General features: G+C 38.2%; 1 protein-coding gene across 2 annotated transcripts; it reads right to left on the bottom strand.

The window, feature by feature from the left end:
- Window positions 1-728: 728 nt before the first annotated feature.
- LOC126817723 (tyrosine-protein kinase SRK2) lies at window positions 729-16,264 on the bottom strand. Of its 2 annotated transcripts, none has more exons than XM_056100644.1 (11): window positions 16,134-16,264; window positions 14,899-15,035; window positions 13,442-13,541; window positions 12,459-12,563; window positions 11,275-11,366; window positions 9,604-9,759; window positions 7,754-7,903; window positions 6,959-7,218; window positions 5,446-5,602; window positions 4,800-4,931; window positions 729-4,015 (listed from the first exon to the last, which is right to left on the bottom strand). In XM_056100644.1, exons 2-11 carry the CDS (start codon window positions 15,032-15,034, stop codon window positions 3,783-3,785), a joined length of 1,521 nt encoding a protein of 506 aa, XP_055956619.1. In that variant the 5' UTR covers window position 15,035; window positions 16,134-16,264; the 3' UTR covers window positions 729-3,782. The 2 variants fall into 2 exon arrangements, with proteins under 2 accessions (XP_055956619.1, XP_050400801.2); XM_050544844.2 differs by having other exon boundaries at window positions 16,117-16,248.
- Between the last annotated feature and the right edge of the window lie 942 nt (window positions 16,265-17,206).

The raw sequence follows: 17,206 nt of genomic DNA, 5'->3' as shown, positions 1-17,206 counted from the left end.
GTCTTACTATTCTGCTAACGAAGATATTTTCTGGCGTGTCAGTGATGCAGGACGGAGGGCCTGACAAGGACAGCTGTGTAGTCGTTCGGATGAGACGAAAAACCGAGGTCCCGTGAACACATTGGCGTGCACGTAAAAGATCCCTTGACAGTTGGAATTCGATATAAGAGTGCTTCGTAGTGCCGCTGTCCGGGGAAAATCTCCCTCATAGCACACCACATGGCGTATGCCCGTCTTCATTAGCCCAGTTCAGAGCAGAACAGTAGGACGTTAAACCCCATTTCAATTCATTTCATTTCTAATGAAGATGGGCGTATTATTACGGTACGCCATGCTATGAGCTATCTCTGAGAGAAATCTTGCCTGGCCTTGGGCGCTGCGTTCGATGATTACAGCTGGCCCCCGGATCCATTTACTTGATTAATTGATTTTTGTCTATTTTCTATCTTGTAGCGTGGTTTAGTATAATGTGGTCATCCTGTACTTATTATTGAATTCCAACTGTCAAGGATTTGGAAAACCTTGTGTTTTTGGCCCACCCAAATGACTAGACTCTTTCTCCATTAACTCTTGGATCCGAACTCTGACCCCTGGTTATCGAGCCACATCGGCTCTCCTTATAGAATTGTTGTAGGCAACTGTCATTCAGTCACTGCGGCTACCTTTATTGGTTAATTGTCAAGGTGCTATGAATAATGAAATAATTTAAAACCAATAACTAGCCTAAATGAAAATATTTCTAATTATCTTTTATTAATACAATATCAAAAATATAACAAAACTAGATAAATTTATACAAATCACGGTGGTGCTATGACATCATGATGGTGGTGTTATGACATCATGATGAGCAATGAACAATATTCGGAGAACACTAGCACATATGACATCATATGAGAGGGTAAAAAACCGGCAGATTTTGTCAAAGTCTTGAGATGTAAACAGGGATAGCGCTAACCCTAACCCAAGCCTAACCCTTAGCCTAACTTACAATCCACCTATGACATTATATATGCAGGACTGTCTCTGATCTAGCGTTCTACATGATGGTGTGGCCCTTAGGTTTCAAACTTCCTTTTATTACAAACGAAGTAATAATTGGAGGAACAAAGAACCTTTAATTAATATTGGACACTAGAAGAAAAAAAAGGTTGCCAAGTTCCCTGCATTTGATGGGACCCCTTGGTTTCAGCCTAGTCAGCCTTTAGGATAATACGGCACTGACAATAATGATGATGATAAGATGATGATGTTTACAGTGAGGGATGATGACTATTACTACCGTTGTTGATGACTGGACACTAAAAATAGCATGGAATATATGAAAGACGTAAGTTGTGTATTATAAATATAATTCCTATAAAAACAAATACTGTACAGAAATAAACATTAATAACACTGTAAAATTGATACTTATGGACCAAGGTCTTTATGAAATGGGGGTTGGATGGTCGAATGGTTAGCACGTGCATGCTTTATCATAAGGCCTGTCATTGAGTCAACTGGCGTGGTTTCGAATCCCCGGTTGTACGTGGCAAGGAGTAGGGTCGCCTGTCCAACCTCGTGGGTTTTCTCTGGGTCCTACGCGCAAGCGAATTGTTGAAATAAAATTAAACCATATGTTAGTCCCAAAATTACCTAGTTTGTGTCAAGTGGACGTTAAACCCCATTTCTCTCTCTTTATGAAATGAGATGAAATGAAATGAAATGAAATGGAATGAGAGTAAACGTTATGTTATATAAACTATTAATTAGGCATTTATAAACAAAAGAAGACCATAATCAACTCTCGATTAATTTAAAAATGGGAAAGCGGGGCTAAGACTCGAATATACCAGTGCCCTGGTTACCACAATACACACATCTTGTCAAAATTAGAAACAGTGATAACTTGGCTGAGAATGAAGTAATTTGAATGAAATGTTCAATATTATATCATTTTTCATTATTTATTTTTTAGCTATTATAGCAAGAATGGTTAACTCTTTACCTAAATCTTACATAATGTAACTTTAATATAAAGATAAAATTTATTTTAGAAAATCAAAAAATTGGCCTACATTTACATTTCATCAGAGACATACAATGAAAAACAAATCTGGGACAACAAATTTCCAAATACAAATTTCCAAATACAAATTTCCAAATATAAATCTTGCATAACATTTCTCTAAAAATATTTCTCCAAAATAAAAAAAAATTGTTAAATACAAAGGAAGATGGCCGAATGATTAGCTTGTGCGCGCTGCATCAGCTGAGTCAGCTGGTTTGTGTCGAGTGGACATTAAACCCCATTTCTCTCTCCCTTGAGTCTGGATGGACTATTGCTCCTTAAATTAATTATATTATCTGTTGATTTAAGATATTTGTGAATCATTTCAGCCCCTGACGCACAATCACACATAAATCGATAATTTAACTATAAAACTACTATTGAATTTACAGATGAAAGAGGGCACGTGGCTTGTTTACCCCTTTGCACAGGCCATGTGGCTTGTTGACTGTGGTTTGCTGACCCCTTATCACAGGCCATGTGGCTGGCTGACCCTTATCACAGGCCATGTGGCTTGTTGACCCCTTATCACAGGCCATGTGGCTTGTTGACCCCTTATCACAGGCCATGATAAATTAAAGACCTACTCATAATTTGATATATACAGCAATTTTTTTAAAAGCTTAATATATGAATAATAATAAATAATAAAAAAAATTAATACTAGATTATTTTTTAAATATTCTAATTTGAAACCAAGGGTTTTTTATTAGGGAGATTGCTGGTTTGGTTGATATTAAAACTATCTGGATACAAATCAGCCTGTCATTCTATTTACAATTAAACTAACTACAATATGGTATTATCGATTTGGACCAGGCCTCTCACTTTAAAATTCAAATTCTTTCAATATATATTATTAAGGCATGTGATAAAGAAAAGAGAACCTTTATCGAAACATTGCCAGAAATAAAATTTTAAGTAACTTCTATTCCATATAATTGTGTCAACCATCAATCTGATTACAATACAGATCTATATTTCGTTTCGGTTTTTTTTTTATACTTTCGATGACCTACACTACATGAAGATCTGACCAGTTCTAGTGGAAGGTCGCATCAGAGGTCATATGAGTGGCTTTTGACCCTACGATGTCAGATATTTGATTAACCAATCAGCGTTGATGTTTTTAGTGGGTTACTCACAATTCTGTGCACCTCATGCCAAAAACTCGCCGTAACAGACTGTTTCATTGGCTAATCCCTCACATCAATTAGAACACGGGTTATATAACAACTGTTCCAGATCCTAGTGTAGTAAAGACAAGTAAAACGAAATTTTGAACTATAAAAAACGAAACGAAATAGGATCTGTGTTTTAATCAGTTTGGTCAATCGGTCAGCCAAAACTGATAAAGAGACTGTATGTAAACTGTGATAAAACTGATATAGAGAATACAACAATATTAAAATCTCAGTTTGTAACTTTTCTGTAACTTGTATTCTAAACATAATATATAAATAAATCTATCATACAATTTAACATCTGGGCCCTTATTCACAAAAACTTAAACTAAGTTACAACCGAAATTTTAAGAAATACTGCAACTTCATTGGATATATGCAAATTGATTTTACTGGTCAGCCAATGGAATTGCAGTATTTCTTAAAATTTCGATTGTATCTTAGTTTAAGTTTTCATGAATAAGGGCCCAGGTGATATTTACATATTTTAACAATGTATTTGTAACTAACACTTGAACCAGTTGTGTGACATGTATAAGAGAAGTTTATCTGATATCTGTCGATGGATCCTGGTAACCATTCTCTGTAGCATTCTCGTAATCAGAAAACAAATCAAACAGAAATTGAAATGTTGGTCGCTCTGCTGGTTTTTTCTTCCAACAGGATAACATAATATTATAATAATCTTGGGGGCATTCTAATGACATCTCATTTGTTTTTGGTTTCGGAAGTCTGTAGCCTTGTTCAACCTTAGTTAAAACCTCGTTACCACCCATGCCTACAAAAAAAACCAAAAAGAATTCTAAACCAGTTACATTAGTAAGCATCTCTCTCTCTCTCTCTCTCTCTCTCTCTCTCTCTCTCTCTCTCTCCCTTCCTTCCTTCCTTCCTTCCTTCCTCTTCTTCCCCTCTCTCTTCCTCCCCCCTCTCTTCCTTCCTTCCTTCCTCCCTCTCTCTCTTCCTTCCTGCCCCCCAATACCTTTCAACTCTCTCTTTTCCTTCCTTTCCCTTCTCCACCCCTCCATCCCCCTCCCCCCTCTCTCTTCCTCCCCCCTCCTGTGGATTTATTGTTTTCAAGAAGGTCAGATAGAAAGGGTAGAGTCAATGTATTTATGTATTTAAAGATAACAGTAGTTTGTATTCTATTCTATTTGCTACCACTGACAACATCTCCATGATTAGAGTCAAATACTCTGCTGTTCGATAGCCTCTACTACATGAAGATCTGACCAGTTGTAGTGGAAGGTCGCGTCAGAGGTCATATGAGAGGCCTTTGACCCTATAACATCAGACATTTGATTAACCAATCAGCGTTGCTGTTTCTAGTGGGTTACCCACAGTTCCGTGCACCTTACGCCAAAACCTCGCCATAACAGACCGTTTCATCGGCTAATCCCTCACATCATTCAGAACGTGGGTTATATAACAAGTCTTCCAGATCCTTGTGTAGTAAAGACAGGCAAAACAAAATTATGAACTATAAAATAAAAACGAAACGAAATAGGATCTGTGTTTTAATCAGATTGTGATTTGATGTGCTGATTGTGATGGTGATAACTTACCTATATATAGCTGGCGACCAAAAGTGATTAATTCATACAATAGTATACCAAATGACCAGACATCTGATTTGACGCTAAACTGACGGTATAAACCTGCTTCCGGCGCCGTCCATTTGATTGGAAACTTTGTATCTGAAAAACATATATAATAAAGCTACATGTTGTCAAGCTCCATATTAACTTGTCGGGGTTAATATGTCTTCAAGGACGACCAAGAAATTCTCTATTTCTCAGATAGCACCAACCAAAAAAGGTGAAGTCCTGTCTAAATATTTGTGAAAAGAAATGAAATGGAGTTTAACGTCCTACTGTTCTGCTCCAACTGGGCTAATGAGGGAAATTTTGCCCGGGCTGTGGCACTATGATCTACTCATATTGAATTCCAACTTCCAAGGGATCTTTTACGTGCAGGCCAATGTAAACACATGACCTCAGTTTTTCATCCCATCCGAACGACTAGACAACTGTTCTTGTCAGACCCTCCTTCCTGCACCACTGACAAGGGGAAACCACATCGGAAAATCCTGATGAACTTTCTCTGCGGACGCAGGGATCGAACACACAACCTCCAGGCCCCACGTAATTGTAATGATTATATTTAAAAAGTAATGAAATTCATCTCCTGTGATTAACTTTTTAAACTTACTTTCAGAAGCCGAGTATATGGCATTGTCCTCTATTAATCGAGCCAAACCAAAATCGGCTACTTTTACTTCAAGGTTTTTGCCTACCAATATATTATCAGCTCTTAAATCACGATGAATAAAACTCTTCAATTCTAAAAACGCCATTCCTTCAGCAATCTAAAAACATAATTCTCACATATCAAATAAAGCAACATTTCCCTACATAAGTAGAGAAGAAACCCCTATAACCAGAGAAGATAGACGAACTTCTAGGTAATGATAAGTAAATTTATTGGTAGGCATTTCGGACTAAAGGTGTCTACCAATAAATTTGTTTATCACTACCTAGGAGTTCGTCTATCGTCTCTGGTTATAGGGGTTGCTTCTCTACTTATTTTATCTTTTTCCTGAATCCCTTGTGTATCGCTGAGATCCCAGTTTAGATGTCCTCGTACTACTAGTCTCCAGCTATTTTAGACCTACTTTACAAGAGTTGTTGTCATCTTCTACTGCTTATTGTCCTACATATATGAATGTCACTCCTTCAAATTGTCAAATCAAATCCTAGATTAAATATATTATTGATTATGAAGAAGATCACATCTCAAATAATTCTATTCATCATTATAATAAACTTGTAAAAGGAAAGATAAATTAGCTGTAGGCTTATCGCGCCCAGAACCACCATGGCGCCCACATCTAGACTGTCTCGAAACCTGGTACCACCATGACTCCCACATCTAGACTCAAATCGCGCCCAGAACCACCATGGTTCCCACATCTAGACTGTCAAATCGAACCCGGAACCACCATTGCTCCCACATCTAGACTGTCAAATCGAGCCCGAATCACCATGGCTCCCACATCTAGACTGTCAAACCAAGCTCGGAACCACCATGGCTCCCACATCTAGACTGTCAAATCGAGCCCAGAACCACCATGGCTCCCACATCTAGACTGTCAAATCGAGCCCAGAACCACCATGGCTCCCACATCTAGACGGTCTAATCGCGCCCGGAACCACCATGGCTCTCACATCTAGACGGTCTAATCGAGCAAAACAACCAGTTTGTTTTATTTACCAACCTACAAGTTATCCACAGACTAAGCGGAAGCCCTGATCTAATATAATTTGAACAATAAAATAAACAGAAAAGAATGGTCTCATCTCTCTCCCTCATCTCTCTCCCTCTCTCATATGTTAAATTTCATGATATTTTATTGTCTTGTTTTGTATTTTAATATATTATGTACCCTGTATGTGGGTCTTATACTGTCGAGTTATGTGATTTTATACTTTGTACGTTTTGTTACATAGTTTTATATATCTGAATCATGTAGGCAGGTTTTATACTGTCTATTTATATTAGTGCTCTGAATTTATGTCCATCCATATTTTTGTACCTGTCCAAATTTTGTTTACTTGTATTTAATACTTTGTATATTGTATGCTGTCCTCAAAGGACGTTTCGATGCAATAAAATTCTATTCAATTGTATTGTATTGTATTGTATTGTATTGTATTTAACCTACCTGTGATGCCATATCTATAATAGCTGAGAACTGTAACCTTTTTCCTTCGTCACTTCGTAAATAATGTAAGAGAGAACCATTAGGCATAAACTCGGTGACGATCAATAGAGGATCGGAATCGGAACAAACGGCTAAAATGTTTACTAATCTACGATGAAACAACCGATGCATCACTTTAGCTTCTTCCAGAAAACTTTCACTTGACATGGTACCTGTTTTTAGGGTTTTTACAGCGACGGTTATAGCATTTCTAAATTGGCCTAAAATAATAAAATAAATGAAATATAAGGCAATCTGATTAAAATCTATATTTTGTTTTGTTTTTTTCTACTTTCAATGGCCTAAACTACATGAAGATATGACCAGTTGTAGTGGTAGGTCAGGTCAGGGTCATCCAAGTGGCTTTTGACCCCATGACGTCAGACATATGTACCTTGCACCAAAAACTTGTTGTAATAGACCGTTTCATTGACTAATCCCTCACATCATCCATGACGCAGGTTATATAACAACAAGATTCAGGTCATAAGGCCTGTCATTGAGTCAAGTGGCGAGGTTTCGTTCCCCGGTTGTACTTGACAAGGAGCAGGGTCGCCTGCCCAACCTCGTGGGTTTTCGCCAGTGAATTATTGAAATAAAATCAAACAATATGTTAGTCCCGAAATGACCTAGTTTGTGTTGTTCTAGATCTCTACAGTTCTCAGCTCTCTTTAAAACCCCATCTCTCTCTCTCTCTCTCTCTCTCTCTCTCTCTCTCTCTCTCTCTATTTTCCATAGGATAAAATATGTCCATACCTTTCCAAACTTCACCAAAATACCCAGCTCCAACTTTATTTTCTAATTTAATGGCACTTCGTTTAACTTCAAGTTGTCTGAATGGTAAACAAGCTGGTCTGTCTTTAGGACAAGGATCAGTTAATAAACAACATAAACCGTCTGAATTTGCTAAAAATTAAAGTTAAAAGATATATTATTACTTCTAGCAACACAAACCATCTACAAGTTAAAGTGAAATGAAATGAAATGGGGTTTAAGGTTTTACTGTTCTGTTCCGACTAGGCTAATGAAGATGGGTAAACACCATACAGTGTGCTATGAGGGAAACTTTGCTCGGGCAGCATCACTATCGCCTACTCTTTAGCGAATTCCAACTGTCAAGGGATCTACTAATGTATATACGAGACCTCGGATTTTCGTTTCATCCGAATGACGAGAAAGCTGTCCTTGTCAGGCCCTCCGTCCTGCACCACCGACAAGGGGAAACCACGTTGGAAAATCCCACAAGTTAAAGTAGCTAAGTCTCTAACTCAATATCATCCAAAGTCTTCGACATTGAAAACACGAATTATTTGTCAATTTAAATCAACATTGATGTTTTGATCTTACCAGGAAAAGATGGGCTTCTGATATCCAATATTAAGACAAAATAAACATTTTACCACTGATACACAAATCGAGTAACAAGGGACTCGAAGAACGAGGCTAGACATATTCCACAAGTCATTTAAAACGGTGATGCCATATTTTTATCTGGAGAGCATGTGCAATAAATACTATCGTTGTAGACTGGAATAACCAGAAGCTAGAGATTGCCATTCGAATGAGACTTCTGGTGTATTTCACCGAACATAACTGATTTGAAATTAGAGTAAAAATGGAAACGACTGAATGTAAATTAGTTTATATACATTCAAATTACATTATTATATGCGTTGTGACCCATTTGTGTCAATTTCTAGGTCCGAAATATTAGTGATTTTGCATAACTCTTACATTGTTGTTGAAAATCAAAAGTGTATTTGCTTTAAACAATATTTTATTTCGAATAGGGAGCCATGGTGGCTAAGTGGGTAAGACGCTTGCTCGCTAGCCTGGAGGTTGTGGGTTCGATCCCTGGATTGGCCGAGAAAGTACATTATGATTTTCAAACGAGGTTTACCCCTTGTCAGTGGTGCAGGACAGAGTGCCTGACAAGGACAGCTGTCTAGTCGTTCGGATGGGATAAAAAACCCAGGTCCTGTGTATGCATGTAAAAGATCCCTTGGCAGTTGGAATTCGATATAAGAGTAGGCTATAGTGTCGCTGTCCGGGAAAATTTTCGTCATAGCACAGTGTATGGCGTAGGAAGTTAAACCCCTTTTCATTTTATTTCATTTCTGATTCTGAATCTACCAATGAATCATGTTTTCCATCCCCCAGCCCCATCTTCCAGCAGTTACCTCCCGTAATTATAAATTTGGACAATACATTAGTATATCTCTGACCAGATTCCCTGCATCAAAGAGGGGGGTTGGATGGCCGAATGATTAGCACGTGCGCGTTGTATCATAAAGCCTGTCGTTGAGTCAACTGGTGTGGTTTCGAATCCCCGGTTGTACGTGACAAGGAGTACGGTCGCCTGTTCAATCTCGTGGGTTTTCTCCGGGTCCTCCGGTTTCCTCCCACTGCTAAAGACCCCTACGCGCAAGCGAATTATTGAAATAAAATTGAACCATATGTTAGTCATGAAATGACCTAGTTTGTATCGAGTGGACGTTAAACCCCATTTCTTTCCCTCTCTCCCGCATAAAAGCCTATGATGAATTCACCTCCACTGGAATTAACCCTAAATATAAACACACCAACGCTATTCAAGTATTACTTACATTGGTAATTTTCAATGAGCTCCATCATTGAGTTAAAAGTACGTTTTGGACTTATATAACACCCTCCATTATCCATCTTTTTTATTCTGTAATGTTTGTTACACGGTTCTCCTTCATCATCTTCATCACGGACCGATAAAACATGGGATAATCTATCTAAAACATAAAACACATGGGATAATATATTTAAAATTCATGGGACCATGGGTCAGGAGGTGGTGGGATTAGATGAAACAGGAGATGATGGGATCAGATAAAACAGGAGATGATGGGGTCAAATGAAACAGGAGATGGTAGGATCAGATGACACAGAAGATGGTGGGATTAGATGAAACAGGAGATGGTGGGATCAAATGAAACAGGAGATGGTAGGATCAGATGAAACAGGAGATGGTGGGATTAGATGAAACAGGAGATGATGGGGTCAAATGAAACAGGAGATGGTAGGATCAGATGAAACAGGAGATGGTGGGATTAGATGAAACAGGAGATGGTGGGATCAAATGAAACAGGAGATGGTGGGATTAGATGAAACAGGAGATGGTGGGATTAGATGAATGTTGGAATGCAATTGTGTATTAGTTCTTGAATGTATGAAGGGGATGAATCGATGACAAATTTAAACACTATAGTAACCTATATTCAATGTGCAATTTGACAGGGAGCCACCTTGCAGTCTTTGTGTCATGCTGACAACCACCTTGTACTAGTGATATTGGTAACGTGTTATATAACACTAGTGGGACCATGCTGACAATCACTTTGTACTTGTGATACTGGTAACGTGTTATATAACACTAGTGGGACCATGCTGACAATCACTTTGTACTAGTGATACTGGTAACGTGTTATATAACACTAGTGGGACCATGCTGACAATCACTTTGTACTAGTGATACTGGTAACGTGAGATACAACACTAGTGGGACCATGTTGACAACCACCTTGTTCTAGTGATACTGGTAACGTGTTATATAACACTAGTGGGACCATGTTGACAATCACCTTGTACTAGTGATATTGGTAACCTGTTATACAACACTAGTGGGACCATGTTGACAACCACCTTGTTCTAGTGATACTGGTAACGTGTTATATAACACTAGTGGGACCATGTTGACAATCACCTTGTACTAGTGATACTGGTAACGTGTTATACAACACTAGTGGGACCATGTTGACAACCACCTTGTACTAGTGATACTGGTAACGTGAGATACAACACTAGTGGGACCATGTTGACAATCACCTTGTACTAGTGATACTGGTAACGTGTTATACAACACTAGTGGGACCATGTTGACAACCACCTTGTACTAGTGATACTGGTAGCGTGAGATACAACACTAGTGGGACCATGTTGACAATCACCTTGTACTAGTGATACTGGTAACGTGTTATATAACACTAGTGGGACCATGTTGACAACCACCTTGTACTAGTGATATTGACAACTAGTGGGACCATGTTGACAACCACCTTGTACTAGTGATATTGACAACTAGTGGGACCATGTTGACAACCACCTTGTACTAGTGATATTGGTAACTAGTGGGACCATGTTGACAACCACCTTGTACTAGTGATATTTACAACTAGTGGGACCATGTTGACAACCACCTTGTACTAGTGATATTGACAACTAGAGATCTGAGTTTATTATGTATTTACCTGTAGCATAGCGGACTAAAAATGTTCCTTTTTTAAGACCAACCCGCATCAACATTCCATCCGACTCTCTTCTATTAAAATCATACCACCAACTAAAATATCAGATAGTTGTACAAATTCTATTGGATAAACTCAACAAAATACGAGAAATATTCCTTTCAAATAATTTCAACCACCGTACTGGTTGTTTGAGATTAAGTCTCGCTCCTCCATTTTTAGCTTAAATCAAAATATGGCTGAACTGTTCTAATCTATTTAATATCGGAGAAATCTGATGCCATCGAGAGTTGATTATGGCTTGGATAAGTTAATTATTGTCTAGATAACATTTTAGGCCTAAAGAAAGACCTGCAATAGGCAGATTAAATCTCTCCCAAATTATACCAGTATAATAACCTTAATTACCGGTATACTTACTCGTCGTCTGTCTGTCTCAAATTATTTACCCCTATGACCAATAATTAATCTTTCCCATGTTAATTACTGCCAATCATCAGTGGCCTCACTAATCCTTCATCTTGCCTTTGATCATGTTATACAGGTGACAGTTCATCAGGATTTTCCGACGTGGTTTCCCCTTGTCAGTGGAGGGCCTGGCAAGGACAGCTGTCTAGTCCTTCGGATGAGACGAAAAACCGAGGTCCCGTGTACATTGGAATACACGTTAAAGATCCCTTGGCAGTTGGAATTCGGTATAAGAGTAGGCGATAGTGCCGCTGCCCGGGCAAAATTTCCCTCATAGCACACTGTATGGCGTATGCCTGTCTTCATTAGCCCAGTATAGGAGCAGAACAGTAGGACGTTACACCCCATTTCATTTCATTTCATTTATACAGGTGACAATTCTATGGAATACAATTACTGCTTATTACTGAGCGACGTTTCAACTCGGCTTCTCTAATCATTATCAAGCTATGATAAGCAGTATTTGTATTCCATAGCATTGTGACCAGTATACTCCGGTTCAATTACTAAATGCCATTGAAACAATTTGATCATGTTGATGTCTTGTCTTTGATCATGTTGTTGTGGTGCAAGGTTCCTGATTTGTTGTTATTGCTTGTCAATATATAATTACTCTACACATTAATTGTTTCAGTACTTTCTTGAAAACAGTGAGAGAATACTCTTCAAAACGTGGCCTAAATGAATCAGTAATTGTTATAGTTTATTGGTATACTTACTCTTGACTCTCTATAGAATTATCATCATTACAAACATAATTACTGGGAATGTAGCCTTTCTTGTTAGTTTTCATATGAGTTGCTAATAACCAATCCGAGGGTTCACTGTAATATAAAATATTTTATAGAAATTAATTCACACAACATTTAAAAGCATACTATGGACCAGGAAGCGAGTAGAACGTCATTGCAGCCATCTCAGAACAGAGTAGAAAGCCGTCATCACAGCCATCTTGGAACCGAGAAGAATGATGTCATCGCAGCCATCTTGGAACAGAGTAGAACACCGTCGTCGCAGCAATCTTGCAACCAAGTAGAATGATGTCGTCGCACCCATCTTGCAACCGAGCAGAATGATGTCATCGCACCCATCTTGCAACCGAGAAGAATACTGGGCGGTTGAGGAAATCGATCACTGTAAGGTATCATTTAATCTTGTGTATTTACCACTAATTTCTTTCACATTCATTTAATATCAAATTTTTGTTTAAAAATTCGCAACAATCATTTAAAATCACCATAAATCATCTAATTTGTTCTCGTGTCCAGTTTAAAGCTGACCCTTCAATTTTGATCAAGTGTTCAATTTACAAGTGTTTAATTTCCTGATTACTGTTGAAAAATAAACAACCCAATTGATTATTGATGTATAATGATTCATTTTTAAACAGTTGTCAGGAAATTAAATACTTGTAAATTGGAAACACATTCATTATCAAAATTAATCAGTCAGCTTACAGTGGATATAGCAAGTACCGTAAAATCACCCAACCCATCAACAAGGTTAGTGCTAAATGATAAGGCCAGATCAATTTTTCGTCATAAGTCACCAGATGTAAACAGGGCTAGCGCTAATCCAAACCCTAACCCAAATCTACAATCTTGTCAACCTTATATACATCTCAACAGCCTTGACAAAAATTGAGCTGGCCTTAACAAATAGATTTAACCCATCAACATCCAGTTGCTTTTGTTTATCTTACCCATCATCTTTTTCAAGTGCAAGTCGGTCACCTTTTTTAAATGGCAAATCATCTGTATTCATACCCTTAAAATCATATAATGCTCGTACGATCTTTTTATCTGTAAAATATTTATAATCATACAAAGCTGTTAGAATCCCACTGAATCTCTATAATAACATGTATAAGCATACTATGGACCCGGAATCATGTGATTTTATCGCAGTCATCTTGGAAACAATGTCCTTCAATGGATGTAAAATTGTCCACGGACAATTGAATTGGCGAGCCTTTGGCTTTTATTCGAGAGGCGTTACCTCTCGAGAACAGTTCCTGCCCCTCGAGAACAGTTCCTGCCCCTCGTGAATAGTTCCTGGCGTTACCTCTCGAGAACAGTTCCTGCCCCTCATGCATAGTTCCTGGCGCTGCCCCCCTAGAACAGTTTCTGATCCAGAAGAGACAACTAAGAACATTACAATGCCTAATCTTGGTATAAGAACGAGACGGCCTGCAAAAGTGTCAATCAACACTTCCACCGCTGTGCCCAAATCCCCCGTTATTGGTGATATAAAGTAGACGTGGCTCTCATTACAGCTGTAATCACATTAAAACACACTTTCATTCAAAGACATGTGGTCTATGAGTTTTCCAGTATAAGGTGGGACCAGGGACTTAACTAGCTCAGGGCAACGAAGCGAGCAGGAAGTGTTCTCAGGGGGTGCTGTACAATTGACGGACAATGTATATCTATTGTTTTTATGTTCAACAATTTTTTCACGGGGGGAGGGGGGGGGAACATTTTCCGGTGGGGGGGGGGGCTGGTTACGGGCCTGGGTCACCCTGGGTGGGACACAGGGGATAAAGTGAAAGTTCTTGCACCCCCTAGAGTTTTTGCGCCCCTCGCAAATGGCAAAAAATCATGTGGTTTCAATGCGGTTTTCAACATTATAATCATAATCATAATGCCCCACGAGTGTCAAACATATACCGTGGGTCAGATATACTACAAATCAACTCTACCATGTTCCACACATATACCATGGGTCAGATATACTACAAATCAACTCTAGCATGTTACACACAGTCCAATATTACTCGGCAGCACTGAGAGGGGGCCTCCCCCTTCCCCGCACACACATATAAATATTGTTTTTTCGGGGGGCCCGGACGGGAGTTTGTTCCTCATGCACGCCCCACGGGTCAACGTAATCTCAAGAATTTGAGATCCTTGGCTGTATAGCACGGACGTAAATATGTGGTGTACTGTGGGATTGTTGGTATATCTAGAGTTGGTGTATCTAGAGTTGGTATATCTAGAGTTGCCTAGATTATTCTGTGAAGGATTAATTCTACTCTCTGAAAAACATTGAGGAAGTCTAAACACAACAATTCAGAAATGGAATATATTAATAATATTGAAGTCAACCCGGGCTAGATTTAGCTTCAACAAGTGTTCTATAACATCCCACAATACAAACCTTCTGGAGGTACTGGCGGTAATGTTCTCTTCTTTTTCACACTACCTCCATCACCATTAGCAGTACTAGAAGTAGGAGGAGGACTATTAGTGGCATAGGCAGCACCAATATTCCGAATAGATTGAATACACCCCATGCTGAAACACCACATAAACAAACTTATTTAAAATTATACCAACATTAGTTTTCACATGTTTACCTGGGGGGGGGGGGGGGGGCGAATGGTTAGCACGTGCGCGCTGTATCATAAGGCCTGTCATTGAGTCTACTGGCGTGGTTACGATTCCCCAGTTGTACGTGACAAGGAGTAGGGTCACCTGTCCAACCTCGTGGGTTTTCCCTGGGTCCTCCGGTTTCCTCCCACTGCTAAAGACCCCTATGTGCAAGCGAATTATTGAAATTAAATTAAACTATATGTTAGTCCCGAAATGACCTAGTTTGTGTCGAGTGGACATTAAAACCTCTCTCTCTCTCTCTCTCTCTCTCTCTCTCACAGGTTTACCCAACTTCATTAGGGTGAGCAAAATCAAAAACATACAATATTCAGTATTAAACTCGGGGGTTTTACGTGTGCGCTTTAGATCATAAGGTCTGTCATTGAATCAAGTGACATGGTTTCGATTGCCTGCTTGAGCTGACAAGTGGTAGGGCCGCATACCTGTGTGTGTTTTCTCCGGGTCTTCCGGGTTTCCTCCCATTGCTTAAGATCCCTACATGCAGATCTCTCTCTCTCTCTCCCCTCTCTCTCTTTCCCTCTCTCTCTCTGTCTCTCTCTCTCTCTCTCTCCCCTCTCTCTCTTTCCCTCTCTCTCTCTCTCTCTCTCTCTCTCTCTCTCTCTCTCTCTCTCTCCCCCCTCTCTATCTCTCTACCCCTCTCTCTCATCATTAAATTTTTTGATTACTTCCTCCATTAACATACACAAAATATTTATACAGTTGACAGCTGACTGACTTCTCGATTATTATCTATAAGAGTAGGACCCTGTGTGACTAACGATGAATTCGGCATAAATTTATCACTGAAAATAATACTAATGATGACAATATTTGTGAAAAACGTCAAGAAAATAAGGTTATTTTTGCCTGATAATGACTTTTCAAGGATATTAATCAAATATTTTTCAACTTATTAACACCAAGCCTTTCAAATCTAAGACTTGGACATTTTCTATATGTCTGAAATTAACCAAAATGACAAATAAAAGTAAATATTACTCACGTTATTTACTTGTATACGTTATTTACTTGTTAGTATACCACAACCACCTCGTCTCTCCTGTTATAGGTGTCAAACTGTTCAAAATTTACTTCCTCATTCATAAAACTTTGTACTACTCTATACATGGTGCATTGTGAATGATCCTCCATTGCTGAAATGATAAGAAATGTAATATATGCCAGTTCTATTAATAGATATACTGCACCTATCACATATTGAATATTATATATTAAAGTTATTATAGGGAATACCAACTTTTTTAGGGTTTGTCCCCTGATTTTGTTTAAAGTAGCTAAGTCTCTAACTCAATATCATTCAAAATCTTCAACATTGAAAACACAAATTATTTATCAATTTAAATCAACAATGATGTTGTGATTTTTCCGGGGAAAGATGGACTTCTAATATCTAATATTTAACTTAAGACAAAGTAAACATTTTACCATTGGTACACGAATCGTGTTCTATAATGCGTTTCAGCACCATTTGTAACGAGGGACTCGAAGAACTAGGCTAGACATGTAGACTGGTGACGCCATATTATTATCTAGAGAGCATGCGCAATAAATACTATCGATGTAGACAGGAAAAACCGAACCTAACTGATTAGAATTTACAGTAAAAACAGAAAAAATTGAACGTAAATCAGTTTATAAACATTCATATTTATTTTTTATCCTTTTGACATCTATACATTTTTGAAGTAATGTTTCTGATAGATATTTTCACTTTTAACATGAACCTATGTATTTTATGTTTCATATTCTTATAAATATATATATGTATATTGCTATTTATTTTTTGTCATGTTACTTATGTCATGTATATGAATTGTATGCGGCCTGAAATGGGTGTTATGAAACAATAAAATCTTATCTTATCTTATCTTATTACATTATTATATGCGATGCGGCCCTTTAATCACTCCCTGTAATAACAAGGATGTAATTAATATACTTGGCTACAGTCTTTCATGTTTATAAAATTATGTGGGAGCCATAACAAGCTCCTGCCAGTTTCAAAAATGAGAAAAAATCTCCAATAAAATCACTTTGTAATTATATATTGCAAGAGTAATTCTACTTGAATT

The sequence above is a fragment of the Patella vulgata genome, chromosome 4 (genome assembly GCF_932274485.2).
Source record: "Patella vulgata chromosome 4, xgPatVulg1.2, whole genome shotgun sequence".
Classification (NCBI taxonomy): Eukaryota; Metazoa; Mollusca; class Gastropoda; family Patellidae; genus Patella; species Patella vulgata.
This window is presented reverse-complemented; position numbering and strand designations above follow the sequence as displayed.

What these genes read in the sequence shown, in the direction of transcription:
- LOC126817723 (XM_056100644.1), bottom strand. Translation starts at nt 15,034, where the DNA reads ATGGGGTGTATTCAATCTATTCGGAATATTGGTGCTGCCTATGCCACT. An exon ending in TTATAGATATGGCATCACAG is followed by an intron (nt 5,603 to 6,958) that starts GTAGGTTAAATA and finishes TTATGTTTTTAG; the next exon opens with ATTGCTGAAGGAATGGCGTT. An exon ending in TGGTCGCCAGCTATATATAG is followed by an intron (nt 4,016 to 4,799) that starts GTAAGTTATCAC and finishes TTTTTTTTGTAG; the next exon opens with GCATGGGTGGTAACGAGGTT.